This window comes from Phalaenopsis equestris, unplaced genomic scaffold, assembly GCF_001263595.1.
Source record: "Phalaenopsis equestris unplaced genomic scaffold, ASM126359v1 Scaffold206200, whole genome shotgun sequence".
Lineage (NCBI taxonomy): Eukaryota > Viridiplantae > Streptophyta > Magnoliopsida > Asparagales > Orchidaceae > Phalaenopsis > Phalaenopsis equestris.
Window position 1 is genome coordinate 481,836 of NW_018225623.1, and position 18,983 is coordinate 500,818.

The 18,983-nt window shown below is 37.5% G+C and overlaps 1 protein-coding gene across 1 annotated transcript; it reads right to left on the minus strand.

Annotated features, from left to right (window-relative positions):
- Window positions 1–5,428: 5,428 nt before the first annotated feature.
- On the minus strand, window positions 5,429–17,979 carry LOC110036414. The gene is made up of 2 exons (XM_020740851.1): window positions 17,668–17,979; window positions 5,429–6,162 (listed from the first exon to the last, which is right to left on the minus strand). Exons 1-2 carry the CDS (start codon window positions 17,738–17,740, stop codon window positions 5,534–5,536), a joined length of 702 nt encoding a protein of 233 aa, XP_020596510.1. The 5' UTR covers window positions 17,741–17,979; the 3' UTR covers window positions 5,429–5,533.
- Window positions 17,980–18,983: the final 1,004 nt, after the last annotated feature.

Here is an 18,983-nt window from a genome sequence, read left to right on the forward strand (position 1 = left end):
TTTGAGTTTGAAAGAAGGGTTGACCAAAAATGAGGTCAACAAATAGAACTCAAATATGTGTGACAGATTGTTCAAGATACGATGCATATATACATTGGCCGAAACGGTCAACCATGTCCCAAGGATTAATATTTGAGATGTTATTCCAAGTTTGAGCTTTTATTCGAGTGTTTTAAAGATTTGGAGTTACATGTTTGTGAACTGCGATGTTTGGGATATGTTGGGGATTTTGAATCACTTGAACTCATTATAGTGGAAAATTATGTGGATTCACATCCAAGGAAATAAGTAAATAGAGTGATTAGATTAGTACAGGAGAGCGTGAGAATTTACATCAGTTTTAAGGGCTAACCAATGAGAGTGTAAGACTTGAACAGACTAGGAAGTGAAGTGCTAAGATTTACATTCAGTCTGGGAGGTAGGCAAGGTAACTATATCAGGAAGGATAGCAATGGGACTATCAATCTGCCTAAAAAATAGTTAAAGAATGAGGAAAATCTGAGTACACTAGGAAGTAAAGTGTTGGGACTAACATTTGTCCTAGGGATCATATGAGATAACTAAATTAGGGAGGACAACATTAGGACTATCATTCAACCCGAGAGCTAGTTAAAGGAAATTGAGTTGAATGTGTATGCATAGGTGCGGGTGTGTTTGTTGAGGTGAATGTAAGTTGGGTTTAAGTTTGAAAGAAGGTTGAACAAAAATGAGGTCAACAAATGAACCTCAAATATGTGTGACAGATTGTTCAAGATACGATGCATATATTGACATTGGCTGATGCGATCAACCAAGTCCCAAGGATTGATATTTGAGATGTTACTCCATGTTTGAGCTTTTATTCAAGTGTTTTAAAGATTTGGAGTTACATTTTGTGAACTGCAATGATTGGGATCTTTTGGGGATTTCAAGTTCACTTGAACACATTATGGTGGAAAATTATATGGATTCACATCCAAACAAAGAAGTAAATATGGTGATTAGGTCAAGACAGAAGACCATGGGAATTTACTTTTGTCTTAAGGGCTAACCAAAGGGTGTGTCAGACCTGACAAGACTAGGAAGGGAAGCATTGAGATTGACATTCAGCCTGGGAGGTAGGCATGGTAACTAGATCAGGAAGGATAACAATGGGACTATCAATCTGCCTGAAAGATAGTTGAAGAATGAGGAAAATCTGACTACACTACGAAGTAAAGTGTTGAGACTAACAATCGTCCTAGAGACCGAATGAGATGACTAAATCAAGAAGGACAACATTAGGACTATCATTCAGTCTGAGAGCTAGTCGAAGGAAATTGAGAATATGTTTACAGTAGCAAGGAAAGCTACATCCATTCTTGAGTAGACGAAGTGACCAGATTGGGAAGAACAATGCTTAAACTATCATTCAGCCTGAGAGCTAGTCGAAAAAAATGTAAAGTTTGCCTACACTAAGAAGGAAATTGCTGGGACTAACATCCCTCATATCAAGTAGACGAAGTGACTAGATTAGGAAGGAAAGTATCAGGACTATCATCAGCCTGAGAGCTAGTTGAAAAAAATAAAGAATTTGTCTATACTAGGAAGGAAATCGCTGGGACTAACATCCATCCTAAGAAGTAGACGAAGTGACTAGATCAGGAAGGACAATGCTGGGACTATCATTCAGCCTAAGAGCCAGTTGAAGAAAACTTAGAATTTTTCTATAGTAGAAAGGAAAACACTGAGATTAACATCCATCCTATAAAGTAAACAAAGTCACTAGATTAGAAGGACAACGTTGGACTATCATTCAGACTTAGCGCTAGTTGAAGAAGACGTTTAATTTATCTATACTAGGAAGGAAAACATTGGTAGGAAGGAAAATGTTGGGACTAGCATTCATCCTAAGAAGTAAATGAAGTGACTATATCAGGAAGAACAATTTTGAGACTATCATTCAGCCTGAGAGCTAGTCAAAGAAAAGGAGAATTTGTCTGCACTAGAAAGGAAAGCGTTTGGACTAACATTCATTCTAGGAAGTAGACAAAGTGACTAAATCAGGAAGGACAACATTGAAATTATCCTTTACTCTAGAAGATCTGGTCGAAGGAAACATGTATTTGATTAACAAAGAAGTTGGGTTGATTTCCCTGGGGAAATTAGTTTGATTGTGTTGGAAAGTTTTGATGCAATTTGGAAGTTGTACTTCTTGTGTTTTATGGTGTTATGTTTATTTATGTTTTGCGTGAACACATTAGAAAAGTAAGTACAAGAACTTACTTTCAACCCAAGAGGTGCACATGGGCAACATATTTAATCTGAAAAACTAGTCAGGTGGTCATTTTAAAGTAGAAAGTTCAGGGACTGACCTGTACCTTAAGCTCTAACCTGCTTATCTTAGAAGTGAACCATTGGGCTTCTAAGGCTTCTTTCACCAGGTAGCTGCACATACTCTACTGGACTTACTAAGGCATTCACCTATTGAATCTTATACGAGGATTGAGGTCGATGAACCAAGAAGGAGGAGATGTTTAACTATGTGTTTATTGTGGGTTATTTGTTTGTTGTTAGTTTCCCAATGACTGAAACTAAGAAATGTTCTTGGGAAGAATATTGCTTGCTCCAAACTTAGTTCAGATTAGCCAAGTCATTACTTTATTGTAGTCTCAGTACAGAAGTGGTATTAGGGCTTCATCCCGACAATGAAGAGCCAATGCCAGCCTATTCTTCTAGTCCACACTAGATAGCATAGCGATTTTGACTTGATGGTGTGCAATGACTATAATAGGACCCATTTTAGATTTACTTAGCCAAGGCGTCAGTTCTCGTCGAAGCCACTGTGTCAAAAAAAAGCAAACGAAATTGGAAAAGGAAAAAAGATGTGTGTTTGGTGTTCAATGAGCTAAACTAAGTAAAGGAACTGTCAAGAAACTCACCTCAACTCAGAATTAGTAATTCAAAGCATTAACCTCATCAATAGCCACAATTGTGGCAAGATTATTGAACCTGGCCTCATTATGATGGCGCCATACAAGGCATGCTCCAACTTTCGATGGATTTTCAGCTAAACCTATGGAAAGGAATGATCAAGGCCAAACTAGATCTAACTGCCTTATCCTAAGGTGTTCAATGATTGTACTTGAACGTTAACTATACTCTAAATTTACTCAGCCAAGGCGTGAACCCACGTGATTAGTTGTTGTTAATAAATAACCCACAGATTTAGGAAAGGAAAAGATTCTTCGTAGGTATCAAATAGACTATACAATTGGAAATGTGTCTATTGACTAATCCTAGATTTATAAGTATGAAGTGTTGAATTGATAGGAGCCAAAAATTCATCGACATCAGCTAACCATGCTGGCTTTTACGAATTAGTACACTCTAAGTTCAAAGATGACGTTCCAACACAGAGTCAGGCAATGACTGACTCTAGGGAGCAGTTATATAAACGTAACTCAATCCTAGTTTTACTTAGTCAAGACATCAGTTCCGTTGGGGCCAGATTTAGACCAATCAAAATTGATGGGCACTGAAGGAATGACCAATTATTCCATCGGTGTGGGATAAGTTGGACCGAGAGGAAGTTCATCAAGTGATTCACCTTAACTCAAGATTACCAACCTAAAGGAGTAATCCACCAAAATAAACTTGATTGGCTCAAGATCAATCAACCTGGTCACATTGTGATGGTGGAATATGAGGCGTGCTCCAACTTCCAATGGACCAAAACCAATTTTGTGAACAGTTTGAATATGATCACACTAAGTTCGACAAACCCTTCTGATGTTCGTTGAGTATACTGAATAAAAGCAAGACATACCTCAACTTAAATTTACTAACTCAAAGGATTAACGATCATGGGAAAATCAATCAACCAAATCACATTGTGATGGTGCCACGTGAGGTGTGCTCCAACTTCTAATGAAATTGAAGAAGGTTTGAACCTAGTTTATGATGTGCTAAACTGAAAATGATATATCATATTTCAAGTTCGTTAATCCAAATGATTGACAACAAAAATCAGCTTTGACTGATTTTAAGTAAATCAACTTGATCATATTGTGATGGTGCCATAGGAGGCATGTTTTTGGTGTTAGATATGTATTTTGTATCAATCTAATTGGTGTGAGATTAAGACTATTCGGAATAGCTTTTTGTTTGCTTTGTGTTTCCAACTGTCACCGCATATTCGTTTGGGGAATTGTTTTATTGATGCTTTCTAAATTTTTTTGTGGTGGAAAACTATTTTTTTCAATCCAACCTGTTAGAATACGGTGGCTGTTAGGAAACTGTTTTTTGGTTTTTGGATATTATATATATATATATATAGGTAAATACATGGGAATAAGGTGATGTGCATGTAAATGCCACATCAAATATTTATTGTTGTTGAATTTACACACATAGCATACAATTCTTAAGTAATTAATAACCCTTGATAATTTGTATATTGATCTTGTGTGCTCGTTGGAGCTTAAAAAATACCATAGAGTGGCATATTTTACAGTTGATTGAAATATATGTGGCTTATGCTATAGATGGAGTAAAGGGCCATATAGGCTTAAATCCACTAAGATGCTCTATTGAGTTGACGATTTCTCTAATAAAGGTCACTCTTTCATATCATAAAGATCATAAACACAAATTTTCTCATTAAATTTGCTCTCTGCATGTCCCCTCTAATTTTGATAATTATATACATTTGTCTACCTTGAGAGATGGACTCAATGATGCCAGGGGTTGATTCTAAGCTTCTTTTTTTTAGGATGGGTAAAATATACAATCAATATATATATGACTTGAACAGTAGTCATCTCCTATTGGAACCGCTAAAATGATCCTAATCCAATATTTTATTCCATCAATATAACTGCACTACCATAAACAACATATCTAATAAATCATAATCCATTCACGTCTTTACACCCAGAAAATTTTTCTTAGAGTCCGGATGCAGCTCTGTGTGCGGACTCCAGTAATATATCGCCACGTGTGCTACACACGGAAGTTATTGAGAATTATTGAAGTGAAACCACGGAGTTTATTAGGGGGTTATTAAAGTAAAACTACAGAGATTATTAGAGAGTTATTGCGGGGTTTATCGCAGGGGTTATAACCACGAAAGTTAATGGGGGTTAATAAAGGGGTTATTGCAGGGAATTATTGAATTGAAATCGCGAAGGTTATTAGAGAGTTAGTACGGCATTATTGAAGTTAATTTCCCAATAACCCTCCCAATAACATCTGCGGTTCCACTCTAATGCCGCTGCGGTTTCACTCCAATACCTCAACAGAAGTTCCACTTTAATATTTTTTTAGGTGGGCCGGTGTAGCACACACGGCGACATATTATTGGAGTCAGCAAGCAGAGCTGCGTCCGGACTCTGTATAAATTTTTTTTTCCTTTACACCCTCCAAACTAAAAAAAAGAGTTTTGTAAAATAACACATGAAAGTTCAAAATTCCTAACTTCAAGCACCATATATTTCAACTGTATATAATACAAAATAATAATAACAATAATCAACAAAGTTTCCAAATTTACCCTCTATATTTAGCCACAATATCAGAAAAACCCCCAGCCAACAGAATTCTCAGTGCTCTCTGATACACCTTCATTGTTCACCTGCTTACCTAAATCCTCCATTTCAAAAAAATTAAACATGTAATTAATACCATTAAAAATATCATAAAACATTAACCCCACCCTTCCTCCAACCCAACTCCCCAAATGACTTCCAGCAAAATAACCCAATCTTCCCAGCAACTGCTCTCCATGGAAGCCTCCAATATAAGTACCAAATAACGTTCCACTTCCTCTGAGAAAACCTTCTGTCATGGTGCCGCCATAATAAATGGCTTCAAAGAAGTCCCAGCCTGAGGATATAATTGGGCCGACGATTCGCCGCGCCTGGCGAGAGGCGAGCTTAGCGGCCTTTGCTCCGGCTTTTTTCGCCTGCTTTGCGGCGGCATTCGTGCTCAACCCCTCCTGCAGCGCTTCATTGAGAGCGAAATCGGTGGCTCTCTGCCTTACATTCTCGACATGTACGCTGCGAATGCTGTAGCTGTAAAGCTTGATGCTTTCTTTAACTCCACAGGCAAGAGTGCCAGAACCCAAGTCAAAGCAATTGAGAAATGTAAACTTTCCACTCTTTGATGAAGATTGTTCCCCAATGATTTCTCTGAACTTTTCAGCTGTATGTAAATTTGGCATTTGTATCAGAGAAATGAATATATTGTCATTAAATAAGGTTAGAAATGAAAACACAACAATTGTCTAAACCCGGAATTGAGGAAAGCATATATATGTGTGTGCGTGCGTGCGTGCAAGCGAGTGTAGAGAGAGAGATGGTGGAGAAGACCAAGATCCAGTGCCAGTTAAAATACAAAAGCAGGAAAGTTGACAGGAAAAAGGAGAACATTGTTTGATCACTCAATATGGTCTTTAGCATATAGAAAGCTGCTCACATAAATTCTGCAACAATTTTAATAAATAAAGAAACCTTGCCTAAGATCATGGCAATTAATGCAGAATCAAGCCAAGATCTCACCAATTACAAGAAGGAAAAAAGAAAAAGAAGAAGATTTACAAACATACCATTTAACTCCTATGTATTTACATATCTATCTCCTAAACATCAATTTTTACATAGATGCCACCATCCTACGCATGGGAAGCTGCATTTCACTTTGGAAAAGTTAAAATGTTGGTATTTTTGGTGTGATAATAAAAGATATGGGTGTATTACAATCCTTTTTTATGTTGTGTATATTCTTAATTGATATATCACACTAATTCTCAATGCATTGAGAGAAAAAAAGGTATTAATAGGAAAACATGCATACACAATTGATACTTAGAAGTCTCTAATAAGAACTTAAGATGCAATTAAAATCCGAACCCCGATCATAAATGCATTCCCCAATATCATGCAATATAAAACGAAAGATCACTTTCATAACCATAATTCTTTATAGCAAACATGTGGTCAATCTAATAGCAACAGGCCTTTATATATCAAAGCTTCAGCTCTGAATGAACCTCCCTATATCTTATTTAAGTAAGCATCAAACATTGCTACAATGAATTTTCCAAAGATTTTTTTTTTTTTTTCGTTAATTGGTCAATCAAGCTTGAACTTCTTTTTGGTAAGATAAGATGTCCAAGTTAAATATTAAGGTTGAATCTTCAAACTATAAGGTTTTAAATAGAAATATTTAAAAATATACCACTGAATTCCTAAGTATTTATATATCTAACAGCTAAGCTAAATTTCAATTTTTACATGCATAACACCTTACCTATGCATTGAAAGAAGTACTTGGCTTTTAAATTTAAAATGATGGTATGATTGATGTAATATGAAATTTTTGGGCGTTATAAATGCAAAAGTAAAATTTTGGTGTTAGATATGTAAATGCATAGGAATTGGGTGATATTTGTGTAAATGCCCCTAATACATGTGCAGGTATTAGGTTAGGAATGCTTACTTATACTAGTCGTCTGAAGACTACATTTTTTTTAGAGATTCCTTTTAACTCCTAAAAAAACCTTTTAGAAGGCTAAGTTATATTGAAGTAAACCAAAGTCATCTTCTTAGGACATTCGTCTCCACTTCAACCTTGATAGGATCACTTCATAATCATTAACTGTTAATATAAATTGACCCTATAATTTGAAAACAAACTTTTGTGCAGAAATTTTAATTATGAAGTCTACAATTTGCTCCACTTGATACAATTGGGTAGAAGCAATGAATATAAAAAGTCAAGCGGCTAAGGAAAGATAATGTGATGAGTGTTTAAGAGAATAAGCAGTATAATTCTATTTGATACCTTAACAGCTGATTCACTAATCCCTTAATCTTATTTTCAAACATACAGAAGTAAAATCAAGTTTGAAAGTTAATTGGGTATATTACAAACAACCAAACAAGTTTTATAGCATCGGACACGAGTATTTTAGGAAACAATGTCATTTATGGTTAGTGGTATAACTTTAGTTTATCGTCCACTAGAATATTGCTTTAATTCCTCTAATTTTATAGTGATTTCTCTATTCAACAAGGCATACATAAATTTTTCTCCCACTAAAAATGAAATTAGAGCAAGGCCAGTAACTCCAGTTGTTGAAATGAAGGAAAAAGTGGAATAATATTATTGATAAGAAAAGGAGTTATAAATAACTCTTACATGAATCCTAGAATAGGAAAGACAAAAAAAAATTAACAGGAAAGACAAAATATAACAACCTAATATCTCCAAGTAATCAATTCATAATAATGATTTGAAGATAAATGAAACAACATACAATAGGAAAGACTAAAATAGGAAGGAAATAAATCTAATCCAAGAAAATAAATCAAAAATAAAGATATAAAATTATATTAGAAAGTAAATCTAATCCTTATAACTTCTAATAGGAATAAATTATTTTCTAATATAACTTCTAACACTCTCCCTCAAGTTGAAACATGGTTGAAAACCATGTTCAATTTGGATTATGTTCATTTGGATTTGAAAACATCAATGGGCGAGAAGATTCTATGAGGTAGGATTTGAATTCTTCATCCTACAAGAAATGCTACAGAGAAATTTGCAAGGAAGTAAACAAATTGCAGAAAAAATTGACTTATGGTTGACCGCGGTTGTCGTTGGCTGCAGTTTCTGCAGTGACCGTACGTCGGCGAAAGACTCCTATAATTAAAGAATTTAGGTGGAGGTCTGCTGCAAGAAAAGCTTTGGAAGAGGGTCTGATATAGAAAAAGCTCCATAGTAGGGTCTGATACAGGAAAACCTCCAGAGGACGATCTACAGCAGGAACAAATTTTTGATGGTCTGATGCAGAAAAAGGCTCCGGAAGAGGGTCTGCTGTAAAAAGTATTCCGGTAGAGGACCTGATGCAAGAAAAACTCCGGAGGAGGGCCTAATACAGAATAAAGCTCCGAAGAAAGACCTGTTGCTGGAAAGGCTTCGGAAGAGGATTTGCAGCGAGGAGGGCTTGCAACAAGATACTTTCAGTTGCATGGAGAGTTTCGGTGGCAAAGGAAAAAATAGAGAAATACTTGCATAGAGCTTTTCGGCAGCATAGAAGAAACCGATGGAGAAGGGCATGTAGGTCGGTTTCTGGCCTTCCATTCAAGTATACATTATGTTTCACCTCTGTAATTACCTTCCGAAAGTCGTTTTGAAAGCAAACCAAAGATGAACTCCTCTGTAACAAGCTTCCTGTCATTTCCACAATACATGCATGTGAAATGACGGAGAACGCCATAGAGGTGGCTGTCAAAACTTGTGGCTTGCAACTAAGTGTCGATAAGGCATGCAGAGAAGTTTCCCAGCCAACAGAGATGATTTGCTGCTATTAGAAACTTGCAGAGAGAGAGATCCAACAGTATTGGGAGGAGGTCCAGCTGATAGGTATGCAGAGAAGGGGTACAGCTGCCCGAAATCTGCAGATGTAGTTCCAGCGGGGTTGATGGGGTGGGAAGACTGTAGGAGGGAGTGCTGGCAGTGGGAAAGACGGCAGGTAGGTGCCCCAACAGTCTTGGAAGGAGATCAGGAGGGAGGTCCGGCGACTGGAAAATCCTGCAAGAAGAATCAACGGGGAAGACGGCAGGGAAAAGAGGACCTTTTTTATTTCCGCTAGAAATAGGAACTAAATCCGACAGTAAGGCCAGAATTTCCACCGGAGAGAGAAATTCGCTCCAGAGGAGGTCAAGATTTTCGCTAGAGAGAGAAAGTCACCACAGAGGAAGTCATGATTTCCCTTCGAAATGAAAAACTCCCGCTATCTGCAGGCCAACAAAGTCGCAGCTCCAGGCTAAGCAGATTTGGGAAATGAGGGAGTCGTGAAGGATAACAACAAAAAAGGAGGCAATGCTTCGGAGGGGCTGCCAGCATCAACTCAGACAGTAAGGGTCCGCAGACAGCCTGTAAGGTTAGAAAGCGTCCCTCCCTTCCCTCAGGGAGGATGAAAAAAAGAGAGTCTGACAGCTCTGAAAAGAGGACCGACAGGTAGGGTAGGGAATTTCGCTCTAATACTATGTTGAAATTCAGAATAAAGTGGAATAGTAATATTAATACGAAAATGAATTATACATAACCCTTACATGAATCATAATCGGAAAAATAGGAAAAAGGAAATAATAAAAAATAAAAGATTTAACACTTAATATCTTCAATTAATCAATTCAAAATAATTATTTGGAGATAAAGAAAACAACATAAAATTGGAAAAGAAATAAATATAATCCAAAAAAATAAATCTAAAATAGGAAAGGAAATAAATCAAATCCTCATAACTTCTAACAAAAATAAATTATTTTCTAATATAACTTCTAACACTAATCACATCATAATATATGGGCTTTTAATACCCTTCCTCAACAAAATACATGACCCTATAATCTAAGCCTCACAATCTTAACTTGGCCTATTGACCCCCGCTCTAACTCCCCCTCACCCACTCTACCACATATTACTCATACTCGTCACTCCTAACTATGATCCCCTCCCACCATCCGAGGATCCAACGCAAGAACTACCTAATTTTGATCTCCTACCAATATAGATTGTCTCCTGCTTGTGAATGCACTTGATGCTTGCAACTGTAGTTGCATCTTCGTCTGGTTCTACCAGCATAAAGCCAACAACTCCACCTTCAACTGCACCAACATCACGAAAAAAATGAAGCGAAAGCGTGATGCCAATTTTGCTTTGTTGAGGCGCACTTCCAAGCGCAGATTGCACATTTTTTTTGTAATCTTTAAGTTATTAATTATTACATAAAACTATTAGGAATTGTTCAAAATTTTAATTCATAGGTTTAATCTTAATATTTTCTTTCAAGATTTGTACTGTAACACATTTTTTTCTAATTCATGACAACTTCTAAGTCATACTTTATACATTATAATTCTTATTAATTGAAGTATTGCATAACCTATTAGCGCTTTGGTTAATAAGAGCGCTGCTTCCCTCTATACTTTGAAGTAAAAATAAAGCCTTGTGTATCGCATTGTGCATTTCATTTTGATAACACTGCTTCTTACAACATTCACACATATTCAACTCCTTTATTTGATCATTTGTTATGCTCTTCTGCATCCTGTGGCCACTAATCATGCCATGTCCTCTTGTTGCCCTCACCACAACATGACTTAAAACTTGTTTTAAGTCATCCTTGATCTCTTTGGCTTGTACCCCAACCTCCCTCGAAAAGAAAGAAAATGAAATGATGAGAACGAGCGAGTTTCCTGTGAGGTTCTAGTTTTAATTTTTAGAAAATAGATGAGATAGTAGATTCGCACTACCCGGAGATTTTGCCATCATTTTGCGAGTACTTTAAGATCTGGATTTGAGGTTTACCACAAGCCCCTATAATCAGTTACCCCTCCCGATAACGTGAGAACACTTTCGATTAAGACCGGTCATTATGCACTCAGTATTTAGACTTTGTATACAGTAGCAACAAATTTAAGATTTTAGATCAAGAAATTATCACTGTGAGCTTAAAAGCGGGTGGTGGGGAAAACAATGACGAAGATAATCAAGATCCTGTGGTTTTGTCATCCTGGGTTATCATGGTCCCTGATCAACTTAGTCAGTGGAGGTAGTCAACTAAACTTGACAGAGATTTTTGTCAGCAGTCATGAGTTGCTTTATCCAAGAGAATATTATATACTTGGGGTGAATGTTTTTCTAAGGGTACTAATATAAGTCAACCTTAACTTACAAAGAGCATCGAGCCCTGTCAGGTATACCTTATGATTCATCACTCAAAGAGGCAAACTGTCATTGGGAGCATACGGGCTACAGACGTGATCATAATATAATGGTGTTATTTAGCGACAAAACACCTTATCAAAAGGCTTTGATCATAACAGCTTCTTTTGTGAGCCTACTGGTCAAACCATGCGGACAGAGAACTCGTGTGACATCCTTACCAACACATAATTATTTTGAATTTAAATTTAGTAGTATACTTAATGACATTGGCTCCTTGTGAGCTTAAGTCAACATTAAATTTGTCCACCCTGATAAACATTACAAAGGGTAGATAAAGTTTGCTCTTAAGCATTATATAATAAATTTGTTTTAAATACTTTAAATTTTATACTTCAAAATATTGATTTTATAAATAAACCTTTCAGGTTAAGATGTGCAATAAATATGTCCATCATCAGGAAAAAAATTATTACTTAGATATCATTACAAACACCAGTCATGCCAACTAGTCTTCATGAGGAAGATCTGCCAGTTTATCACGAGCTCAATTTTGTTAACTCCAATCCTAATTAGGAGGAGGATCATGCTGGCTATAGGTCCCTCAGCCATGTCTGTTCCAATCCATTTAGGGAGGAGTATTAGGTTGAACGAAATGTGGCACTTACGTTCTTGCCTTATAGGCAAGACGGCCTATTTAAGTGCAAGCATAATAACAATTTTCAATATGATATTTAAAAATAAATTTTTTTTGAGAAGTTTTGAAATGTGCGCATGCTTCTCAATGCGATTTTGATTTTAGTTTAAATGCATAATTAACATGCACAATATTCTTGGACAACAACAACAACAACAAAACCTTTATCCCACTAAGTGGGGTCGGCTATATGAATCATTATTCTCCATTGAGTCTATTTAGTGTCATATTTTCATTTTATTCTAATAAACAAAGATCATTTTTAAAACAATATGCACAATATTCTCGGACGTTGCATTTAATTATTTCGGACAACGTTTGAGCACATGAGGGCGTTTAATACTTGTAGCGCATGATTCTTTGTGCATTTATACGATCTCACAGAGACCTTAAGGCATTTAAATGTTCCTTAATGTGATGTGTTTGCTCAACATTAATCACCTCATGCACAAATTTTAACACTCAACGTTCTTCAAGGTGATATACTTGACTAGACGTTAATAGTAATAAAAAATATGCAAGCTAGAGCATGCAAGATTTCATTTTGGGGCATTAAAATTCATCTTCTGTCCGCTATTACAAAAATGGTGCAGATCCGATGGCAAACATGCAAGATTTTACCTAGATCCTTCTAATGAAACGCCTTATAAACGTTTGCTTGTGTAGTTGGATTGTGGATTCAATAACATTTTTAATTTATAATTTAAGAGTTTTGTTTTGAACGCATTTCAGTTCAAATAAGTTTCAGATTGATTGTCTTTTATGAGCAGTGTTCAGAAAAAATTTTGGCAACCTCCTGACATCATCCCGGTTGAGAGTTGCATTGGGAATGTTGTGCCTGGCCACCCGCCTATAAAACATGCATGGCTGATGTTTTGCAATACTAAAGCCAAAATCTTTCGAATATCTAATAAACACACATAGTTCTTCAAGTGCCTCTGTAAAATCAGTAGCAGATTTCTCTGTCTTATTGGAACAACAAGAACATGTACTTATATTTATAATTTAAAACTTTTTTATCATTACCGTCAGCCTGAACTTGACCAGCCTCCTGGTGTCATTTCCGTTTATGAGGATACCTCATGAGCATTGGGCCCAATCCACTAGTCTATAAGACACACTTGGATAATATTTTGCAACATTAAGGACGTAATTCTTTGAACTCACCCATCTAAAAGAAGTGCATAGTTCTTCATGAACCTATTTAAAAGTGTGAAAATCTGAGAAGATCTTGTGGAGGATTCGATTGAGAATAATTAGGAAACCTATAATTAGTTTATTCCCTTCCTATTATACGTTATTTTATTTTTATTTAAGAATTATTTTCATTCCTAATTTAGGTTAGATATACTTAGTAAGTTTGTAAGTTATGAGAGATTATTTTTTCTATGTATATGTATCTTACATGTGAATTTAGTGAATCAAGGAAATTATTTCACCCCAAACATATTTTTCTACTTGTTATTAGAGATTTGGAACAAACCCTAGCTTCCAACAGCCGCTGGATTCTCCTCTGCCCACCTGTAGGCCCGCATTTTCTGTCAGGCCCGCATCTTCACCGGAATGTCCTCCATCATGTAGACCACTCCTCCCTGCATGCTTCCTCCCAGACTGCTCCTCTCTGCAGGCCCCAACAGGCTTCTCCCTGCAGCAAGCTTGTCTCCAACCGGTTCCTTTATCGAAAACCTCCCGCAATTCACTATAGCAACAACAAACCTTTTGCCGCAGTAGCCAATCACCTCAGCAGATTCCTACAGCAGCAAACCTACTGTCGCAACAGCCAATCACCTATAAACAGGTCCTTGCAGCAGCAAATTATCCTTCATGCACCCACCTGCCTTCATACAGGGCCTCCGCCAGAGCTTCGTCCTGCAGACAGGGCCTCTGAAACCTTTCCCTGCAGTCGTCAGCAAATGATCCTCACCTCCGACAAAAAGCAGTAGCCACAAGAACTCGTTCCAGCCAGCCTTCCGAAGGCTTGTTCCTGCCTTCTCCGCCATCCTTCTATTGTCCCTACAGGGGGGCCAGTGCTTCTCCTGTTGGCCCTGAAGTAGCCCATATGCCTGTACATCTCCTGCTATCTCGGAACTATTCCTTGCAGGCACTGCAAGCAGCTCTTCCTTGTAGGAAGACAGAATTCCTCCCTGCAGGCCCCTTTCTCCCTGAAATTCCCATCTTCATCTCTTCCATGAAGCAGAAATTCCTCCTCTTTTCTTCTCTGCGCCGGAACTCCTCCCTGCATCTGAAATTCTATGCCGCAGGACCTCTTCTGGCAGCACCTCTCACTGCAGCCCTTCTCCGTATTCCTATGCATTCCTCTGCCGACATACCCCAGCCAACCCTCCTGTTTATTCCTCTGCTCCTACTCTCCCAGCAGCAACAGCAGCTAGCATCCAGTATGAGCAGCATTAGAAACTGTAGCTGTCTTGAAGCAGCAACTTCAACACCTGCTAGCTTTCTCTCCTTTCCTGCAGCAGCCTTTCTTCTACCTGCAGAACCAGCAGTCAAATCCCATCCTACAACAAGCAACAACCCTAAAGACGCATAGGGTTTATGACCAACTATGGGATGAAGACGTCAGGTTTACTCTAGAGGTTAATTTTGAAGCATTCACCAGAAAACAACTTGAAGTATTGAATAAACACCTTAGAGATAATTCAGATCAGCCCACCAATCTCGTGGCTCACAAAGGTAATACATCATTCTCTCATCTTGCTGGTAAAGGGAGATTTAAAGCTTGGATCATATATTCAGGAGCCTCTGATCATATGACTCAAAACACCATTACTTTAGTCAACTATCAATAGGTTTCAAACTTGCAAATGGATCATACTAAAAAATTGCTGAAAAATGAGATGTGAAGCTTTCTCATAATATTACTCTTTCTTATATTTTATATAATCCACAGTTGGACTAAAATTTAATTTCAATCAGTAAGCTTACTCATGTATGAAATGTATAACAAAATTTCTTGCACACTCTTATGCATTTCAGGTGGAGTCCGGAAAGGTGATTAGCAATGTTGAAATATATCAAGACGTACACCTACTCAATAAAAATCTTTATCTAAACACAAAAATGATCTCACTTTCCTTTTTACCTCAAAACTCTGAGTTGTTGAGTCTATCTATCGAAAAATAGGTTATGTTATTGCATTGTCGTCTGAGTCATCCTAATTTTAATTATACTGCAAAATTGTATTCTCATTTGTTTATGCATAAAACTCTAGTTCTTATCAATGTGAGATTTGTCAAACTGTCGAATACAGTAGAAATAGTTATCCCACCCTCACACCCTTTTTCTATCATCCACAGTGATATTTTGGGACCTTCAAAGATGAAAACTCTAAGTGGGGCTAGTTGATTTGATGCAAAAGCTTCCCTCCACAACTCCAGCCCCACCCCCACCCCCCTGCTTGAACATTGTTACAGTATTGCGGGAAGCCAATTCCACATAGAGCCATCCGTGATCCATGCTATAGTGTCACGAGATTTTTCGTCAATGACCGGTCGACACTTCCTATTCTTGAATTTCCCTCTTATTTGGAGCAGGGCCCGCCCCTCTTTACCCTAGAACTATATATTTGTTATTTTTTTGTTCAGGATAGTCATTGGCATACAGGTTTTCCCTACTAGGACTGTATTCGATGATGGGCGGTGCTCCGGCTGTACCTCGTCTGAGGTGGTGACTTTTCTCCAAGAGTGGAGTGGCATTTTGATTGTATCTCACTCCTGATGTGGTATTTAATCATTCCACAACTCCTCTGCATCACTCCCACTTCGCTAACACACATTCCTCCTCGTTGTAGTTGCCCTGATAGCCACGCCCGGCTGTCTTCCTGCAGTTCTTGCTCTTTCAATTGTTGTCTGCTCACTGTCGGCCGCCCAAAATCATTCTTCTGACACCCCTGCTAAAATCCTAACCACACGCAACCTTCCCTTCTCTATCTCCTCGCCTTCTGCCTTGCTACCACAACCCTATAAGCCCTTTGTGTTGTTGTCCACTCCACTGTTGTTCCAGCCACCTGAACCGTATCCCTGCAACCTCACTGCTGTTTCAGCACTTCTCTCGCCCTGTCATTGCTATTCCAGCCACCCAAGACCATTCCCCAGGCTGCCTAGTTGTTGTCCCAGCCGCCGGAGCCATCACCTTACTGCCTAGTTGTTGTCTCACCGCCTAGAACCACGCCTAGCCGTTGTTTCTATGTTGTCCAATCCACCCACCCCTTTGCTACAATTCTCCAAGCCCCTATCGGCCACCATCTCACCTGAGATCCACCTGAGTTAAGTGTTTGTGTCTTGTCTGTTGTTAATTCAGATTTTCTGGTGTCATGTTATTATATTTTCCCTTTCAAGTGTGTTGGTTGTACCAGCCTATTTGTTTTCAGTAATAATGTTTATTTTTCTTATTGCGGTTTGGGTTAGCTCACTCTGCCTTACTTTAAACTTCGTTCAATGCAATCACTAGTTCAAGTGCAGAGTCGGAGTACAAATCCATGACTCACTTCGCATGATTGGTAAAAGCCCTCTCGAAGGAATTTGGTTTGATGCATCTACTGCAAAATCTATTATTTTAATTAAAGAAAAATATGCTGTCATATACATTGTCAGTAATCTAACATTCCACCTAAAAGTGAGAAACATTAAAATCGATTATCGCTTTATCCAAGATGTTGTGTAGCCAAAACATCACTAATCCTGATATTCCCAGTATAAAACAACTTGATGTGTTTATCAAGGCTACAGCACCTCGTAAGTTTTGTAACAAACTAGAGTTTATTGAAACGTCTACTCCAACTTGAGGGGAAGTGACAATGCAAAGTCTTAGGAAACTATGCCATAAATGGTTAAAAGTATACAATTAATTTAAATTTTCCTGAAACATTTTATTCATGTCTACTATTTATTAGACGTTGATAAACGGACAAACTTTAAATGATCAACTTCATATATAGTGAATTAACAAAGCAACATTTGCCAATATTTTAACTTGCAATCAAACAGTAGCTCATACTTAAGATTCACAACTCCATCAAAGACGACCAGACAAGCGCCCCTTTATCAAGATATCAGATACAATTTATTGGAAAGAGCCAGCAAATCACAAAAAAAATGGATAAAACTTCTAACACAAATCAAATAAAACAATAATAAGCCAAACAAAACCAAGACCAAAAGTGCAGCTATCAAGCAATCGCGCAGAATCCAAATACACTAAATCACTCGAAAATTTATAACGAAAGTTTCAAAAATTTAGCAGGAGAAGAGATCCGATACCAGTCATGCTGAGGGCCGTTAGACCCACGATGAAGAGGGCAAACTGAATCCTTCTTTTCTGAAGATCCAGCATCCTGGCAGAGAAGAAACCAAATCCCAAACCGAAAATCTTAACTTAATTTAGGGTTTCAATCACGTTTTCTCTTCCAGCCCCGGCGGCGTGGGTAAGGGGTAGACGAAGAAGAGAGAGAAGTGAGATGACTGCAGTCAGAAGCGGTCAGCAATTGGAGTTCAGAGCCGACGTTGGAGTTACCCGAAGGAAGAAGAAGGCCGGAATAGTCTTGGCGGAAGGAGATTTTGCCACTTGGAACGTGTTATCTTGTCCCACGCATTTTAAGGGCTCAAAACATTATTCCTAATTAAGGGTGTGATTTAGCCACAACACGAGCTAGCCCTTACTCAGCTCTGTTCGGCTGGTTTATATTTCGAGCTCAAAAAGTATGTTAATGTTCGGCTCATTTGCTTAACGAGCCGAACACGGACCATCAACCCTAATCACTTAGGCATAAGATGTTAAAAATTGGGGCAAAATTTAAAAATTATTGTTCATATTAATACATCATTTAAATCTAATTTAATAAATTTTATTTTATACTCTTAATTAATACTTTTAATTGATTATAAATATTTGTAGTCTTGTAGTTAATTAAATTTTTTAAAAATAGTACTCATCAAATATATATATATATATATAGTAATATTTCGAGCCAAAACGAGCCAAACACGAACGAACAAATATTTCTTAATGAGTCGATCACGAGCTGTTCGCGAACAATGAACTGTTTTGACGGCCCTATTCCGAATTACCTTTTTATTAGAATTTAGAATAGGAGACTTTTTTTTTTTTTTTTGAAAATTTATATGATGAGAATCAAACTTTGTCAGCGATAATTCAGGTGTGGTACATTCCATTTCTCTTTATTATAAAAATTTAATTGCATGTTCGAAAGAAATTGTATTCAACATAAAATTACATTGTCAATCCATTTTTTCTAATTTGTAATCTGTCTGGCTTAGCTGAAGTTTAAAACTATTGCTTAATGTAAATTGTTGTGGCAACATTGCGGACACCAACAATAGTCATTGGGCACCACTGATTAGGGTTGTCAAAACAACTCGTTGTTCGCGAACAGCTCGTGTTCGACTCGTTAAGGAGCTCGAGTTTGGCTCGTTAAGAAGCCCATGTTCGACTCGTTCGCTAAGTTAACAAGCCGAACTCGAACGAAGAATTGTTCGTTCGTGCTCGGCTCATTTTGTCTTACAATACTACTCATCAATTATATATATATATATATAGACACACACACACACAGATA